This window comes from Psittacula echo, assembly GCF_963264785.1.
Source record: "Psittacula echo genome assembly, chromosome: 3".
Classification (NCBI taxonomy): domain Eukaryota; kingdom Metazoa; phylum Chordata; class Aves; order Psittaciformes; family Psittacidae; genus Psittacula; species Psittacula echo.
Genome location: NC_137736.1, coordinates 59707942 through 59726751, shown reverse-complemented (window position 1 = coordinate 59726751; position 18810 = coordinate 59707942). Strand labels below are relative to the sequence as shown.

Genomic DNA, 18810 nt, shown 5'->3' with positions numbered 1-18810 from the left:
TAAGCTTTTCTTCTTTACAGGTGACTGCAATTAAGACAGCAAAGTCATAGTCACAATGCAGTCACTTTCATAGCTGTTTCCTCCTTAATGCTGTAAAGAGTGTATAATCTTGGAAGAAGTTATAAAAAAATAAAGCAGACAGTCTTTATGATCTGTGTGATCTTCTAGCTGTGCTATTATTAAAATGTAAGCTATTATACTATGTTGACTTATAAGTACATGCATTTCTTCTCTGCAGGAAAACCAGTAGCTGTTACTAGTAATAAAGGTGCAGGAAAGGCAGCACTGCGCCCTGGTGCAAACCCCCAGCTTGAACAGCACTATTACCAGAATAAGCTAATGAATGGCAAAGCAGGTACAGATAAGTCTGTTTGTTTGTTTGTCTGTACGTTCTTTTGTTATTGAAGACTTTTTCCTTAAAGTCAATAATGAAGTGCACAGTGGATAATTTTTTTTTCACGTAGGAGATTTCAAAAAAGAAGTATCTTTGGACAGCATGGTTCTCTGTGGCCTCAGTAATGACCTGCCACTGTGATGACTTCTTAGTTTTTCTAAGAATGGGTTAATTTTTTTGGAGTACTTTTAGGTTTTACTCACTTTCTTTGAGGCTGAGTGTAAGATAGCATGTTAAGTAATTATTTAAAGTAAGAAATAAATACAGGTTGTCTGGAATCACTTTGTTATGTCTATTGTAGAGAAGAGGTACCAAATAAATTTTAAAAGGTTACTAATTTTTTTTTTCTGTAAGAGTAGAACTGATAGCATGTGGCCAGTGACAATTTTTTTTGTTTGTTTTTGAATTGCACGAGTACAGTATCTGTATACAGTGAGTTAATTTGGGTGGTCCTTAAAGCATTTTAAGTTTCTGGAAAGTCTGCGCAACTTCCATGAGCTCTGTCTCTCCAGTACTTTGTTTCCACAACACCAGGGCATCTGTTGTAGTTTGAGAATTCTTTACTTGCCTGCAGTAATTTAGAAATTCATTACTTTCCGTAAGCAGTAGTATACTAATGTAAACAAAACAGTTTTATTAACATGTTTGATTATTATTATATTGACCTATATTTAGTATGAGAAAGTATACTGCTAGACATTGGCAACTAGTTTCTCTTTTTTTTTCTCCAACAGTCTGTGTAATCAGCTTGAAACTTTGTTTTTACGTTAAGGTTGATAAAAAGTGCATACATAAGGGGCAAAGGTGAAACTCAACTTTTAAATCTAAACTGAAATTAAATAGCAGCTGCCCTTGTATATGCACTTTTAACCAACCAGGGTATTAAGGACAAGTATTAAGGAAGTGATGCCATTTTATTTGTCTTTTGCTGTAGTTTAAGACCACTTCAGAACTGAGATAGATTGTATGTTTGTGGGACCCACTGGCCTTTAACTTTTCAGGGACTTTTCAAGATGCTTCAGACTTAGTTTCTGCTATGTTGTTTGAAGTGCCATATATGAATGCGTTACAAAGATAGCTGTGGCCCTTATGGAGTTGGATTTTCTGTAGTGTAGCGCGTGGATGAACTATTGGTAGTTCAGCTTTATACAGTGACTTTTATTAGGACCTTACACTGGATAAGGGTGTGACTTAATACAAGCAAGTGATGTTTGGAGAGTGAGGGAGTTAAATAACAGAAGTTTTAGCTGGTGTCCAGTATGTTCTTTGTGATTCACAAATTCAGTAGGATCTCTTCTACTATATTTATTGCTTAAGGGTAGAGCAGATTTCAGCCTGGTATAATAAATTCAGTTTAGTACTGCAGCAGCTTTTTCTGGATATCCACACACTCGTTTCTTTAGCTTCATCCAATCTCCCTGGCTTGCACACAGACAGGCAGCTAGTTCGTTCTTTCTTGATACTTAGTCTGATTGTGCAATCAATTTTTTTGATGAAAGGATTTTTTTCCTAACACTTTTTATAGCCTCTCTTCATTAGCTGCAGTTCATAATGGTTTTTGGCCTCTTTATTAATTTTTACCTCCATGTACAGTAGTTTTATCAACAAAAAATACCTGTTGTTTCTGCTTGCATTCTCTCAAGTACATGGCTTATCTTCCTTTTGGGGGAAAAAAACCAGTTACGGTCTTAGGTGAACAGGTGGAATTGCGGGTTACAGGTTTCTAACATCACAGTATCTTAGAAAGGGAAGTGACATACTTCACAGCATGTATTTAACTGTACTATGTCAGAGGTAAATATGGTTTAGTACACGCATGTATCACATGGAAAAGTACTTTTTCTAAAATGTCAAAACCACAGAATGCTAAATTATGCAGTTAAATATACACAATTCTGTCTGGGGACATGTTAAGCAATTGAAATTAAAGGGTAGTGGGGACCAACCTTGTACATGAGCATATTTTTACATCCATGCTTCAACATGGAACCGCTTCATTTTTTTGATGCTTCATGCTTTCCAGGCTTTTCTCTGATTTTGCCTTCTCCAGGTCTTGCTTATTAGAAAAAATGTTCTAAATTAAAAAACAAAGCAAACAAAAAAACACCACAACCCAAAACAAACCCAACAACAACAGCAACAAAAAAAAAAAGGGAAGGGAAAAAAACCCCGAAACAAAAACCCCAAACTCTTATGAATCACTTTTGACCAAATACTGAATTCTGCTGCTTCAGCTACTTCTTTTTTTGCAGATTAGTTCTTTAGTGATACTGGCTCCTGCCTTTGATCTGCATTGCTAGACAAGTATCCAATGTCAATAGAATCTTGAATCTTTTATGAAATACTTTCTTTTTCTTGTTCAAATTCATCCAAAAATGTATAACTTTTAAATTAAAAAACTCGCTATCATTCTCACCCTAAAACTCCAAGTTGGAGAAAACTTTTCTGGGTAGTAGAAATTACTTCTCTACATACGTGCCATCTTTAACATTCATGTTCTAAAGATAGAAGATATGTTAATCACGATTCATAGTTTGGGGTCTCTTTTCCATGGCCAGGATGCCCAAGATGTGAATGGTTTTCTAGGCTTCCTTTCCCTCAACCCTAGTATCTCCCTTTTTTCATTCTAAAGAGCAGCAGATTTTAACCATCATATTAGTCACAGATTTATTCTCAGCGATTTCTTTTTCACAGACTTGGGTCCTGGCCTCTGATTTCTCCATCCGTTGCTCCACATTCACCATGTGCCTGTCTAGTTTCCCAGCTTTTGGTGAGAGGTTCTCTACCTTGCCTTCCATTGAGGACAATGTGTTCTGCATTGCCCTGAATTTCACATGAAGTGACTCCATCAGCTCATGGGGGGATCTGCTCTGCTGCGAAGTGGAAAAAGTCGACGAGTCCAATGAAGATAGACAAGATGACAGCATCATCTCAGGCCAGGGCACAGGAAGGCATGGACTAAAGAAATTGTTCTTGTCATTCTTATCTTTATTTGGGGCATAATTTTGCTCTAATTTTCAGTTGCAGACATCTTAGGTAACTTACTGAGCTCATCATGCATTAAAACATATAAGACATAGAAAGGTGCACAAGTATAGCAGAAATTCTGAATAAAAGCAGGTTTTCACATGAGTCAGGTTCTACCCCTGCTGTTTCCCACTCATTACAACACTTTCTCTGGTCTGATAACTACTCCCATGTGCACATAGCACCGTGTTTCCTTTCAGTCAAATTGTCAGTGTGTAAGTTGTTAGTACCATGAAATATAATTAGGCTTTGTGGCACTCTGAAGAAAGCTCCCTGTTCATTATATTACAAAGGTGTATGGTATTAGATAGAATACAACAGTGAAAAAGACCTGTAACATGCATACTAGTTCATTTTAAGTAAACAGAAGCTTTTCTTCTGTATGATACTTGGGGGGTTTTGATTCTGACAGGGAGTTTGGAAGGGCATAGTAGTTTTTGGATCTAGACATTTTTTCAGGTGGATCTGTATTTAGGTTACAGGCATGTATCTTTCCAGGTTTACATGCTGTGAAAACCCGAATAGAAAATGCTTTGTTTGATTTGTGTTTAGTGTTGTGGAATACTGTTCTAGTACCTAGTGTGCCGTGGGCCTGGAGGATTCTTATCTCAGAGCATGCAGTAAAGATTTATAGAATTAGGGAAAGTCTGTCTCATTTTAAGTCTGGGGTTGCAGTATTTAAAATTGTATCATTTTGATCCAAGATAAATTTATGGTGATATTTGAAAGAAGTTGACATATCCTAATAAAAGAATTATTAGGAAGTAACAACGGAAGTTTTGTCAATTAATATCCCCTTAAGAGTGTTAAAGGAAATACAAGTTTCTTGCTAATGTTCTTTAATTTGAGCTAACTAGTATTTTGATTATTTCACTTCTTAAAAACCACTTGGTGGTATCTAGATAATAAGAACGAAGTTTTAATAAGAGGTTGTAAGTATGATAAAAGGTGGGCTTGTATTCTGAATTTAATTTTTGTGTTCTGGTGGTAACTGTGCTTTTTGCAAAAAGGAATATAGTTAAGTGTCATCTCGCTCAGCTAAGCAGTTGGTAAATTTTTAGTGTCTTTTATTTGTTTATAGGATATGGTTGTAGCAGTAAGCCTCAAGTGCTTGATCATTTTTATTGTGATTAAAGATAACTGGGGTCAGTCTTACTCTACAGTATGGTGTATGCAATCACCAGCAAGCTGCTGTCTAGTAATTTTGAGGAAAACAGAAACAGGATTTTTCTGTAACTTAATATTCTCAGTAGCATGTACACTTATTTGCAGAGAGAAATTACTATGGAAAGGGTGTTCTGGTACTTTTTTCTGGACCATGATATGAATCAATATAGTATTAACCTCTTAGCAGGTAGCAGTATAGAAATTTTATAAAATAAAATACGTAATTTTTATTCTATTCACATCCATTCTGTTGAACTCTTAAGAAAAATAATATATATAAAAATATTATTTTCCAAGCAGAAATTAGAGTACCTGATAAGCTGGACTCACCAGTCTGGGAGCATCCGGATTCCACTCATGTGAATGGAGCTGACTTCAATCTCACTGTGCTGTCCATGGCTGAAATAGCTTCTTGTAGTTATGAAGCCAGGTAGGTAAAAATTATGTATCATAAAATGTCAAAAATTAGCAGGTTTTAAGGCAGTGTCTTCAAATTTATCTAGAAAGGAATTTTTATGTTTTTAAAAGTTGTAATTACATATGTTGTTAGAATTTAACACAAGGTGTTTTTTGTGGATGCTGCTGCTTTTTGAACTGTTTCATAGCTCTCAGCCTAACTTACATATTACTTGAAACAAAGTCTGTTGAAGAAAAACTGGTGCCATTCACTGTGTTAATTGTTGATTTCATAATGTTATCTTCACTTTTTTTTGTGTCAAAATTGCATTCTTTCATGGAATTAAGGACACTGTTACTGAAGTTTTTAGTTAAAATCAGACAGTAAGTGTGATTACTAAGCTTAAAGCCATTTCTTGCACTGATTATATTGAGCATCCCCTTATGAATGCTCAGAGTATGAAATAACTTGTTATAAATATAAGCACAGTGTTGGAAATAATTTTCTTCCATGATAGAAATAACATCCCAGAAATTATTCCTCCATTGGAATATTTCTCAAGCATGCTAGAATAGGCAGGCTTATATTTATATCTCAAAAAATGAGAGTTTATTTAATACAAGAGCAGAATTTTGTAAGCTTGCACAGTGGAATATAAGATCTGGTTACCTTAGTCACTGAGGTATATGCGTGGTTTTAATTTGAAGCAGAAGGTAGCAAGTGTTGCTTTCTGGAGACTTTGTTCCCAAAGGCAGGCTGTCCATGCTGCATGCCTGGATATTACACAGCTAATTCAGATACTGTATTTGCGGTTATTTTTCTTACCTATTGAATTGCTAAATTCCTTTTTATTGATAATTCATTTTTGTGGGAAAAAACAAATACTTCATTTGGAAATGCCCTGTATTAATTTGTGGAAAAATTGGTGATATATTAATTTGGTTTGGGGTGGTTTGTTTTTGGGTTTTTTTTTTAATAATTTCGTTTCAGACGATTCGGCATAAAGAATGGAATGTTTTTTGGCCAAGCAAAAAAGTTGTGTCCAAATCTTCAAGCAGTTTCATACGATTTTGATGCATACAAAGAAGTTGCACAGACTGTATATGAAATATTAGCAAGGTAACACATGCTGTTTGTTTACATGGTCTTTCATGGTAAGATTGTCAAGCATATTTGCCACTGCTGAATGCCATTCAATTTAGTGTTTTCATCTCCATGTTACTCTTCAGCTTCAATAAAGCCATTCCTATTTGAGGTCTTCCTTTTGTAGTATTTTTGTTATTTTGAGCACTGTCTTTCTTCTGCATTCTTTTGTCTTGAATTCAAATCCTGTAAACAGTTGACATCTGAGTTCCAAAGGAGTCATTGCTAAATTTTTTACTGATTACACTATGCGAAGCAGATCGCTGCTTAGTTGTGCGATTCTTCCAATAGAGTTCTTTGAGTAACTTAAGAATGGGTTACTGGAGTAACATCTATTAGAAACTACTTTCTGGTTTAAAATGCACTTAAACAAAATTGGAAATTTGTTACTGTATATGAAAAATAAGTATTCAACTCCTTCTCTAGCTGTTCCCTTAAAATCATGATGCATGTTGAAATTAGTCCTACATTAGTAATGTTACTGTAATTTGTTGGTTTAGCATTTTTAATATGTGATGTGTGATACAAAATAAGCAGGGTAATACCACCACAAAAGGAAGACTTTATTTGCTACATATTTGTTTTAACAGATGGTGAGCTGTTGCTGGTGTTTCACCTCCTTTACTTTGTGTTGATAGCTATACTCATAACATCGAAGCAGTCAGTTGTGATGAAGCACTAGTAGATATCACTGAAATCCTTACAGAGACCAGATTGACTCCTGATGAACTTGCAAATGCTATCCGCACCGAAATCAAAGCCCAGACTAAATGCACTGCTTCTGTTGGGATGGGTAAGTTTCTTATTTCATTTTGTTTACAAGCAGTACCTGCTATTTTTAGGTCTATCAAAGCTATGCAAGATTGCTAAAACTCTTAAGAGTGTTTGTGTGATATGGAATCTGTTGCCATTGCATGAAATTAGCGTAAATAAAAATGCAAGAAAATCTTCCTAAGTAGAAAGTTTTAAGCAAAAAATTACAAAATTGCACGCCTTTGTTATTTGAACAGTATGCTAAAATGACATCAGTATGATGTTCTTGCATTCATTCTTATGAAAGGCTACTGTATTTTTCAATAAATGGGAAAACATTTATAGAATTTATAAAATGAGTACAGTCTATTCCTTAACAAAGACAGCAGTAAGAGTTTAACCATGGCGTGATTTAGCATAATTATTAGAAGATACTGAAGGCAAGGTTTGTGTGATTTGTAGTAGGCATTGTATATGAAATCACGCATCTGAAAAGACTTCCTTGATTTCTTTTCACCTGGCCCCTTCCTTTCTCCTTTGCTTTTGGCACTAATTAATACTAGAGTTGAATATCTGTAAATAAATATGCTGAGTGTATATGTGTATAAAATCTGCTTGTGAAACAAGCTCAGTACTGTAGGCAGAATTCTTTATTTCTTATATCATAGTAGAGACACTGTAATTCCCTGTTTGTATCTTGTTTTGACTTGAAGCACATTTGTGATCTCTTTCGTGTGGTTATTTCTACAGGAAGAGCAAAATCAATTTTTAAAGCATTATTTTCTAATCTGTTATCATGGTTCTCTTACGAATTGAGAGAGACATTTTTACTTTTTTTTTCTAATAATCAGTATTTGTGAGATATTGGATAATAATTTTGGCATCCACTCTAGAAATTCATATGGTAGGTATATGACAAGGACTTTGTCTCTTCACTCATAATTCATTTTTAGTAAATAAGTCAGAGGCAAACAATTGTAGTTTTATTACTACATGAATATAGAGACCTTATTTCTAAAACGGTATGCCTGAAACATACATTTTGTGTGATTTGTATGTTGCCCAGTGTGAAAGTTGTATCAGTATAATAAAATGTAAATTTGAATAGATACTGTTATACTGTTGAGATCTCCTCTCAACCCTGTTGGCTGATCTGAAATAAGTTGAAGAAAGACATGTTTATGCCAGTTGAATAAATGTAACTTTTTACCCTTTAGATTTTAGGGGCTAAACTAAACTGACTTAAACAATGCTGGTAGAAGATTAAACACACATTTGTTGAGTGAGGTATTAATTTTTTCATACTTTAACTCAATAAAGTAGTGGCAATAAAGTAGTTGTGTTGTGGCAATAATACATTGCAGAAGGTAAATCACTGAGATTGCATGATAGGAGAGGCTATGTTGATATGCTTGATAGATAAGAGGGTCAGAAATCTTCAGTACTCTATAGACAAAACACATTCTCATAGTTACATAGGAAATTGAATGAAGAATCTGTCATTAGTTGTTTCATCAGTTTAATCCCTCAGGAGAAACAGTGCATGTAAAACTCTGTTACTACTCTTATTAACTAAAATTTTAGAACAGACAGAAAGGATGTAAGCATAGGTAAGATGAGAAGAGGAATAGTAACACACAGTGCTGTGAGTTGTGAATCTGCCTGACCTTTTATTAGTTTGCCTTATCTTTGGATGGGGTGTTTGAGTGGCAATAATGAATGTGTTTGGGTGCCATTCCAGAGATTTTATTGGCTGAGCATGAATAAGTGTATGAATAGGGAAATAAAAAATGCTGACTAGGTTCCCACCACACTTTTAAGAGCGCGTGTAATACTTTAACAAAGTCATTGGAATATTTTTGTCAATACTCAGGACCAAATATGAGCTAAATTCCAGAATTTTACGTATAATATAATGGATAGAATTGTCACCTGTTATTTACATTGACCACAGTGGTCTGTTCTGCAGTGTTAAAATATTACCCTTCTGTATTTTTTAGCCATTTGCACTTAACCCTTTATCTGTACCTCTACATGTGTAGAACATAACCAAGACAAATAAATTCAGTGTTCTTAGTGAGGCATCCAGTACTTAGTTATTGATTGTTTTGGGATTTTTTGGTGGATTTTTTTGGTTGGTTGATTTTAACTTGCTGTAATAACGAATACTGCTAGCAGCTCATGAATATATTTCATTAAATTCTTTGCAGAAGATAAGAAATTTGAGTCTACTTTCTGCATTTTTTCCTTGATTACTGAACTGTGGCATTCTACTTGAGAGGACAGAAGTTACCACAGACATACTTTAATTTGTTGTTTTTACAGGTTCTAATATTCTGCTGGCCAGAATGGCAACTCGTAAAGCTAAGCCAGATGGACAATATCACTTAAAACCTGAAGAAGTGGATGATTTTATCAGAGGGCAACTTGTTGCCAGTCTTCCAGGTACTCCTTTCTTCTAGAGGACATTTTGCCTCCTGAAATTAAAATAGTTTCAGTTACAAATCTGTGTTCTGAGATTAGATGCTATTCCATGGTTATGATTAAGAAAAAAAAAGGTATACTGACTTCTTAAAAATCCTCAACTTGCTGGAAAGAATGTGACCTTTTTGTATCTTTGAGAAGCATCTCTTTTAGTAAAGAATTTTAAGGATTCACGCAACATGATCTACAGAAGAGAATGCAACCTTAAAATCTTTAGAAGAATTTCAAGTGACTGCAAACTTGCTGTATCGTAATGAATGTAATCAAATGAGTAACATCAGGTACTTATGACTGAGAGAGGCAGTTTGCTTAGAACTGAGAACTAGCCCAAGAGAGAGTATTCTTTCTAAAAGGAGTATATGAAGTCAGTAGTTGGAAAAAATAGCAGAGATGCCATAATGAAACAGAGTGTATGAAGAGTTAAAAAGGACAGAGTTTGTCAGCCTGTCTTCATAGAGGAGGTGCTCCAGTCCCCTGATCATCCTTGTGGCCCTCCTCTGGACTTGTTCCAACAGTTCCATGTCCTTTTTATGTTGAGGACACCAGAACTGCACACAATACTCCAAATGAGGTCTCACGAGAGCAGAGTAGAGGGGCAGGATCACCTCCTTGGACCTGCTGGTCACGCTCCTTTTGATGCAGCCCAGGATACGGTTGGCTTTCTGGGCTGCGAGCGCACACTGAAGCCAGCTCATGTTCATCTTCTCATCGACCAACACCCCCAAGTCCTTCTCCACAGGGCTGCTCTGAATCTGTTCTCTGCCCAACCTGTAGCTGTGCCTGGGATTGCTCCGACCCAGGTGTAGGACCTTGCACTTGGCATGGTTAAACTTCATAAGGTTGGCATCAGCCCACCTCACAAGCGTGTTGAGGTCCCTCTGGATGGCATCCCTTCCCTCCGGCGTATCAACCGAACCACACAGCTTGGTGTCATCGGCAAACTTGCTGAGGGCGCACTCAATCCCACTGTCCATGTCACCGACAAAGATGTTGAACAAGACCGGTCCCAACACCGATCCCTGAGGGACACCACTCGTTACCGGTCTCCAGCTGGACATTGAGCCATTGACCACAACTCTTTGCACACGGCCATCCAGCCAGTTCTTTATCCACCGAGTGGTCCACCCATCAAATTGATGTCTCTCCAATTTAGAGACAAGGATGTCATGTGGGACAGTGTCAAACGCTTTGCACAAGTCCAGGTAGATGACACCAACTGCTCTACCCCTGTCCATCAGTTTCGTAACGCCATCATAGAAGGCCACCAAATTGGTCAGGCAGGATTTCCCCTTAGTGAAGCCATGCTGGCTGTCACCAACCACCTTGTTGTTTTTCATGTGCCGTAGCATGCCTTCCAGGAGAATCTGCTCCAAGATTTTGCCAGGCACAGAGGTGAGACTGACTGGTCTGTAATTCCCTGGGTCATCCATTTTCCCCTTCTTGAAAACGCGTTATATTACCCTTTTGTTACAGTCATTTGTAATTTCACCTGGCTGCCATGATTTTTCAAATATGATGGCCAGTGGCTTAGCAACTTCATTTGCCAGCTCCTTCAGGATCCATGGATGGATTTCATCAGGAGAGGGAAGGATATTTCAGTAAGGGAAGACTGGGGTGATTGAGATACCTGTGGACATAGGGAAGACGAAGGAGAAAGCTGAAGGGAAGGAAAGAAGCATTTCTGGCCCCCATGTTTTAGCGAGGCTCTCTGAGGCATAGCAGGGTTCACAGAGAAGTGGAGCTATTGTTCCAGGAGAATGATAGACGTTCAGGATGTATGGAATACATCTGTATGAAAGCAGGCTTCATTATATTTTTTTTATCGTTCCAGGAAAATGTTTAAAAGAGCTGTAAGTCAAAGTGTTTCCTGGCTCTAATTCTGTATTGAATTGTTATTCAGTACTTCAGTAGTATAATGTGACACAGACACAGTACAAAAAGTGCTGAGTAAGCTCTCATTTATGCTTTGTATGTTAGTGATCAGCTGAGCTCAGCCTACATGTGTACACACATATTTAGTTTTAAATGTTTCAAATACTATTTTAATTTTTTTAAGGGGAAAAAAAAAAAAGGAGGCAGGAAGTTAAAAGATAGACAGTAGACATTGAAATGGAAAAGTGGCAGGAATAGCATACGTAGACAGGTGCAGGTTTACCAGAACTTGTCTTTATGTATGCCCTTCCTTAGCTGATCACAATTCATAACACAGAATCGTTTCTCTTTGGCATAACTTACAGAATACATTTTTCCCTTAGAAAATTACTCATATAATACTTTGCTTTGACTTGAGTATTTTGAAGTTTTTGGAATTCACTTGCGTATTCACAGTAAAAACTTCTTAGTGTTTGTGTCAGTAATGCCACTAAGACAAAGAGATTCTGAAAGATAGAAGCTGATTAACTGTGATTTCTAACTTTCACAGACTTCGGTAGTGTAAACTCATAGGACTAATATTTTCCAGAAGTAACAGGCCACCTCTCCAAAACCCAGACATGTACTTAAGTTTATCACACTTACATATGTGCCGTTGCCATGGATACGTACAGTTTCCAGTGCTTGGTAATTCAAAGCACAAGTGATAAAGGTATGCTATCACTTCTACCTGAAATATTATTTTTATACCTCGGGAGCAGTGGAATAGTATTCAAAATATTTGTTGGTTTTCTTTCAGATTAAATCACTTGTATATGGTAGCAAAACATATTACATATTGGATACTCTTCTTGGACTGAGTGTTGTGGTTTCCAGAGCTATATGCTGTACGTTGTCAAGAAGATTTGCAAGCAAGAGTCATTCAACATTTTACCCAGAAATAAACACACTGCAATATGACATCTTAAACTAGATATATAAAAAATACAGGTGGAGACACCAAAAGTTTCCATTTGGACCATGCTTTATTGAGTGAAACTTATTTTTTTTATAGTATATATTTTATTTATTTGACATAACCTAGTCTAGGTTTAAAAAGACAGATTTTATTTGTTCAAAACCTGACTGGCTCTGAGTTGTACAGAGTTAACAGAAGTAATTGCTTTGTTGTTAGGAGTTGGCAGGGCGATGGAATCTAAGCTGGCTTCTTTGGGAATTAAAACCTGTGGAGATCTGCAGTGTGCTTCAATGTCAAAACTGCAAAAAGAGTTTGGTCCAAAAACAGGACAAATGCTCTACAGATTTTGTCGTGGTTTGGATGATCGACCTGTTCGTACAGAAAAAGAAAGAAAATCTGTTTCAGCAGAAATCAACTATGGAATAAGGTTTACACAGGTAAATTCAAACTTGCTTTGTTTTCTGCAGTGACTTCTTTCAGCTGTAGAAGAATCTTCTCATATTCTGATTATTTTCACTTACACTTTGATCTGTTAGAGCACCATCTTAGCCACCAAATAGGAATGAGGAAAATGAAGAAATAGGAGACCAAACGATATAATGGGAGGAGAGACTACAAAAGTATTGGACTGAAAGAAGCTTGCACAAAATTAGCTGGCTATTCTGCATTCGTTATACAAGTCTGGTACAGAAAGAGAGAACTGCAGTAGGTTTGTCAGCACCTAGCATTCTCTTTCATTTAAATGCTGATTATTCAAAGATGCCAGTGCCTGAAACCAGCACCAGTACAACATTTTTATTGGACTTTTTACAAATATTGGGGGGTGGGGGGAAAGGTGTGTTGTTCAGAAAGTTATATTAAAAAATAACTCAGCTCTTTGTTGAGAACTGAAGCACTTACAGAAATTATAGGAAAAAAAAAGGTTGGGAGAGATCTGATGGTGTTGTGTAGTCCAGCCTTTTGCTTTATGCAGGGGAAGCTTTGAGATCAGACCAGTTGCTCAGGGCTTTATCCAGTCTGGTGTTGAAAACCTCCAAGAATGAAGACTGCAAAACTTTTCTAAATAACGTCTTCCACTGCTGGACTTTCCTCATGGTCAAAGTATTTCCCTTAATAAGCCCTATGCCCTTCATCCTTTAGGTGTGTGTTTAAAGTTAGACTTTCAGTTCTATGTTGAGGTTTCTAAATACATTTGGGGTTTTAAGGCTTATTTCCAAAAGGACTTCATATTTCCTACTTACTTCAACATTAGGATAGGAATCTACCATCTCACCTAACTTCAGCAACCTACAATGTTAATAAAACACTTGATGTTAAATAAGACAATTGCCTGTGAGTCAGCTTGCTCTTTTCAGTTTACACAATCTGGATTGCATTAAGCCTTAATGATTTACCTTCAGTATTTGAAAAATAATAATTATCTAAACATGTTGTTTTTCCCCTTCAGCCTAAGGAAGCAGAAGCATTCCTTCTGAGCCTCTCAGAAGAAATCCAACGTAGGCTTGAAGCTGCTGGTATGAAGGGTAAACGACTGACCCTTAAAATTATGGTCAGAAAGGCTGGGGCACCAGTGGAGCCTGCAAAATACGGAGGTCATGGAATCTGTGATAATATCGCCAGGTAACTATGTCTGGAAAAAGGAATGGTTGGTAGTAGGCATGAGCACACTTCTACAGGATGTTGGGCACCAAAACCTACAGGAAGACTGGACAGAAATTTTTAAGTGCTTGAGTAACTTTTTGTGTGCATATCAAACCTGCATCAAAATCCAAAGTAGAATATTATTATCAGAAGTCCTCCGTGTTAGGGTTGTGGTCTTTCGGTCATTAGCATGGAATGTAAATCCCCCAACAATAAACATGGCATATTGGGAAGTGAAAGAAGGAAGAGACTAAGGTGTCTGAATCATAAAGAGAGAACAATTTTAAGTCATCTTTTGCCTTTGAGTTTGTTCAAAGATTAAAATGGGGAAAAAAGAAAATATATCAGAAGTTGAAAAGTTTGTGGGCATAGAAGAAACGATTTGCGGTTTTCAGAGGAAGCAGAAACAGGAAGGAAGGAATCTGACTCCACAAGTGCATTCTTTGTGATTTGAAATAGCTTTCTTGAGAGAATATAGTCTTGCGTGTCTGTGGATGCTATTTAGAAATTAAAGTGATGTAGTGAAATATTCTCAGTTAATTACTGTGACTACCCATTTCTTTTGGCGGGGAGGTATTCTTCCTTTTTGACTTTAGTAATATAGTTTAAGGTTGCTTTTGATTTTATAATAGTCTCATGAAATACTAATAAAGACTTTTGATCTTTTAAGAGGTTTATTGACAAGCAGTAATGCAGATGTACGTATGTATATTTGATGTTCATTTCTCCAGCTAGCTCAATATTGGAGCTGTTTTGCTTTTTGCAGTACTTCCAGAAGAAGTATTTACATTCTGCACTTTGACAAGCATGCAGGAGCATTTTTATTTCTTCAGTGACCAGCTGAGTTGAAATGTTCTCCTGCTGCAAACTGTTCCTCTCCCTGAGCTACTGTAGTGTAGTGTTGTGTGTAGTGTAGTGTTGGGTTATTTTTCTTTAGGGGCTTTCTGTTGTTCCTTGGTAGGTAGTTGATCATATGCTGATCCTGACAGTTGGAGTCAGTTCTCAAAGACAATACTTGTACTTGTCAAGAAGGATGTCTGATCAGTACTGTTCTCCAAGCTGGGAATGTGTGGGGACTAGGGCAGTATTTGCAAAAGACTGAGAGGCCACTTTGGATTCTGAAGATTGGAGCTGGCATCAAGACACCTTGGACTTCAGTTTCCCATCTTAGTGCAGACAAGTTTCTTTGTGTCGAATCTGTCTTTCATGTTATTGCACCAAGAAGTCTGCACAGAATTTTTCTGATCCTAGAAAAGACAGCGAAGATCCAAAGAATTATAGAATCAGCTGGGTCAGAAAAGACCTTTAAGATCATCAAGTCCAACCGTTACCCCAGGACTGCCAAGTCTGTCACTAAACCATGTCACTAAGGTCCTCATCTAAAGTGGAGCTAAGAAAATTGAATCTCAAAATCTCAAGGTCAGAGACTGTGCCCCATGTTTCAGCTGTTCAAGAAGGCCACTGTTCTTGAGGTGGCCATAAGAAGGTTCATGTCTCTTGACCTTTGCAGTTAAGTTTTTTCATACAGTTATAAGTTCCTCATCAGAAGTACCTTTATTTTCTTGTGGATCATTATTGACACAGTAAAGTCCCTTTCAGTTTGGTCATGCTGCACCATTCTTGATCTCATTGAGATGCTACCTGTGGTAGATGCCCATCCCTGGTGAAATGGGATAACCCAGTTATTCTGCCTCGGTAGTCAGTTGATAGGTCATTGTCAAAGGAGTAGGACCTTCAGCTTCCAGAAGCAGTGTTGTTACTCTTCCCTTTATTTCTGATTCTTCTTTGCTTCCTATTGTTCAGCTGGATGGTGTTGACTAAAATTGTGTTGCTTCTTTTTTTTTTAGTCTCAAATCTATATGCTTGCATACTGAAAGCACAAAAATGATACCTAGGCATAAGAACATCAGGTAGCTGCATGCTGTTTCAATATACAAGGTTGTCTGAGAACCTTCTAAATGGATGTTTATTCTTCAGGCAGACACTTCTGTATCAAAGCCTGTCGCTGAATGGACTCAGTCGGAGATCAATGTGATCAGACAAAGCCGTTTATTATAGAAAACTAACTCTTTATATACTATTTTTTAAAGTTGTTTGCACTAACTTGGCCCATTGTGATTGGATACATATCTGTGAGGCCCTTAACAACTAACATATAATTGGTTAAGCACAGGTGTGAGAACCTGACCTTCAAAGTTTTCCAACAGTCCTCAGTTTAGCAACTCAGTAAATTCCAGCTCCTTCTTATCTTGCTGGGATTCTCACTCCCAGTGCCTTGTTCCCATCCTCCTTCACCTTTTGTTGTTCCTTGGTTCATGTCGAACTCCACGTAAGCACTTGCTGATCTGGGTACATGGCCGTTCTTTGCCAGAAAGTCATCCACAAAAGCTAATGGTCCTTAGATAAAGGGATGATACTGGCTGTTGTGTGAGGGTGCATTTGACATCTTCAAAAATAGGTCTTTTCTACTTTTCCATCCACCTCATGTTGTTGTAACAGATGAGTCCCTCCTGAACTTAAGGGTCATTTGCTCAGAGTTGCTGGTGACTGAAGAGGTAGGGGTGTTCTTTCAGTGGGTTACAGATCAACAGTGGAATTTGCATGCAAACGGTCTGCCTGATACTTGTGAGCTTGTGACATGCAATTTAGCTGTGCTGAAAACTAAAACTACAACATTCACCTTTCGCTATCAGAAGCTAATCACCTTTTGAGACTTGTATACCAAAAAGAAAATCCATCAACCTATGCTTTTGTCTTCTGGCTATCATCAGTTCTTCGAGCTGAAGATTTAACAGTCTAGGAACATATTTTTAGGACTGAGTGTATGTTGAGATATAGCTTTATTCTGTCTTTATGGAAGGAATTACTAAGTTTGGAACTATTGCCAGACTGCTTTCCCATGAGTAAAATATAAGGAGACGCCATTAAAGTGTTTAGTAAGTTGTCAGTATGGCATCCTGTCAAAATACCAAGATGGAACTTCCTTTTGTCCATAGAGCCCACTCCATCAGAATTAACACTGCATCAGTTACCTCAGTGAGACAACTTTTCATCACTCACATCTGATTAGCCATGAGAAATTCTGTCCTTATCTGTCTTAAATGTTAGGCCATTAGAGAATCCAGAACCACCAACCACTGCACTACCATCTTAAGCTGTCAGGTGGCAATTTGTAAAACTCACAGTTAGGTAATTTTGTGAGAGCTGTTGCAGAAAATTGTCCGCAGTGTAAGATTTGTATTTGGAATGTTGTTTAAAGTCACTTACCATTGATCCAAGTTCTTTGTAATTTGAAATCCACATGCAGATGCCTATATCTGCATCTTCCTCAGAGTTCCTTCTGAAACTCTTTCTTTTAGAGCTTTGACAATTCACAACTGAAATAATGCTGAGCAAACTCTTTACGAACCCAAGCTTTAGTGAAGAATAGTGCATGAGTGTATTTCTACAAGTACTGTGAAGTGAAACATTTTTTGTCTGGCATTTTGTAGGTAGCATGTATATAAGTACATACTGTATTTGACAATGCATGGACCACACACTGAGAATGTTCAATTCTTAAGTAATCTTTTTCTTTTCTGTAGAACATACTTAGTTCTAATTACCTTTAAAAAGAAACCACAGAACAACAAAAAAAACAGTGTTCGGTTTCAGTTCAATATGCCAGGAAATTATGATCTGTCTTTCTTTGATGTCCTCTCTTGAATAAATATAGAGTTGTTGTAGTCTTTAGGAGTTGTGAAACAGTTTCCTTTTTAACCATACTTTTTTATTCTTTGTAGGACTGTGACTCTAGACCATGCAACAGACAGCGCAAAAGTAATTGGGAAAGAAACTCTAAACATGTTTCACACAATGAAACTGAACATATCAGATATGAGAGGGGTGAGTTAATAGGAAAACTGAAATTTATTCTCTTTATCAGGCTTTTTTGTTGTCTTTTCATAAATTTTTAGTTTCCCAGGGTAGACAATAACCAAACTTAAGCAAACGTGTAGATAATACAAAGCTTATGTCAATCAGGCTAAGCAATTATACTGTTTTGTGTGGTTACCATTGAAAAACATGGTTATAAAACTATAAATGTAAAAACCGAAAATTTTATCATGGTATGGATTAATCCACAACTTAAACCAGCCTGAGCTAACAAACTTGGACTGTAACTTCTATGGTTCTATTATTAGCATGTGTAAGCTTTATTTTGACTTAGAATTTGCTGTAAACTTTTGCACAGTTACTACTTAAGTAACTAATATAAAACTGCTTGTAATGTCAAAAGGTACAGATTGAAGGAGTTTCTACTCTAGACTGCAAGTCTTAGAGCCTGAAAAGTTACCAACCTCTTGGTTTGGCCTTTGTTAGAAGGTGAATTGCTGGCTCTTCTGAATCATGTTTTACTTTGGAACACTCTTGCTCATCTCTGGTTTTGTCATAGCAGTATGAACCCATGATTAAGACTATTCTGATAACAGCCATTTGTTACAAAGGAGCACAGAGGCTTTCTAAAACAACCCAGCATTTATTTATTGGTTATTTAAACGTAGAAGTAGGGTTTCGATTCACAGTGCTGCCTTGCAAAGTCAGCTCCATGGCTTGGGTTTCTTCTTGGAGTTCAGGACATATTTGTCATCCTCTCCCTGTCTTTTTCTAGTTTCTTGTCTATCTCCTTTGCTGTCTTACAATTATATCACATTAATAGCAACTAAGAAACTGATAACAAAACAAAATCCTTGCCGTGTAATTATAGAAGATGATGTGGTGGAAATAGATACCTAATCCTTCATGCTTTCTGACCTCTATATACAGTTTTTTAAAATTGTTGGGGTTGTCTTTAATAATTATAGAGGATAAGCAGTAAACTTGAACAATGTACCAGTACATTCTTAGACACGGTTTTTGAACCCCCATTGATTTGGTATTTAAAAGTTAATGAAAAGTGAGGAAGTCTTTCCAAATGAGGACACCTCATCTGAT

At 36.9% G+C, this 18810-nt stretch overlaps 1 protein-coding gene across 14 annotated transcripts in view; it reads left to right on the top strand.

Annotated features, from left to right (window-relative positions):
* REV1 (REV1 DNA directed polymerase) overlaps window positions 1-18810 on the top strand; it is a 60459-nt gene that overhangs the window by 29285 nt on the left and 12364 nt on the right. For 10 of the 14 annotated variants that reach the window (XM_080612145.1, XM_080612153.1, XM_080612151.1 and 7 more), the window contains 8 exons: window positions 239-355; window positions 4886-5018; window positions 5976-6104; window positions 6767-6921; window positions 9207-9326; window positions 12412-12632; window positions 13643-13815; window positions 17619-17721. In XM_080612145.1, the coding sequence (XP_080468271.1) occupies window positions 239-355; window positions 4886-5018; window positions 5976-6104; window positions 6767-6921; window positions 9207-9326; window positions 12412-12632; window positions 13643-13815; window positions 17619-17721 (1151 nt within the window). Of the gene's footprint in view, window positions 1-238; window positions 356-3227; window positions 3431-4885; window positions 5019-5975; window positions 6105-6766; window positions 6922-9206; window positions 9327-12411; window positions 12633-13642; window positions 13816-17618; window positions 17722-18810 lie in introns of those variants that run through there. The other 4 variants (XM_080612152.1, XM_080612150.1, XM_080612146.1 and 1 more) reach the window with 3 other exon arrangements.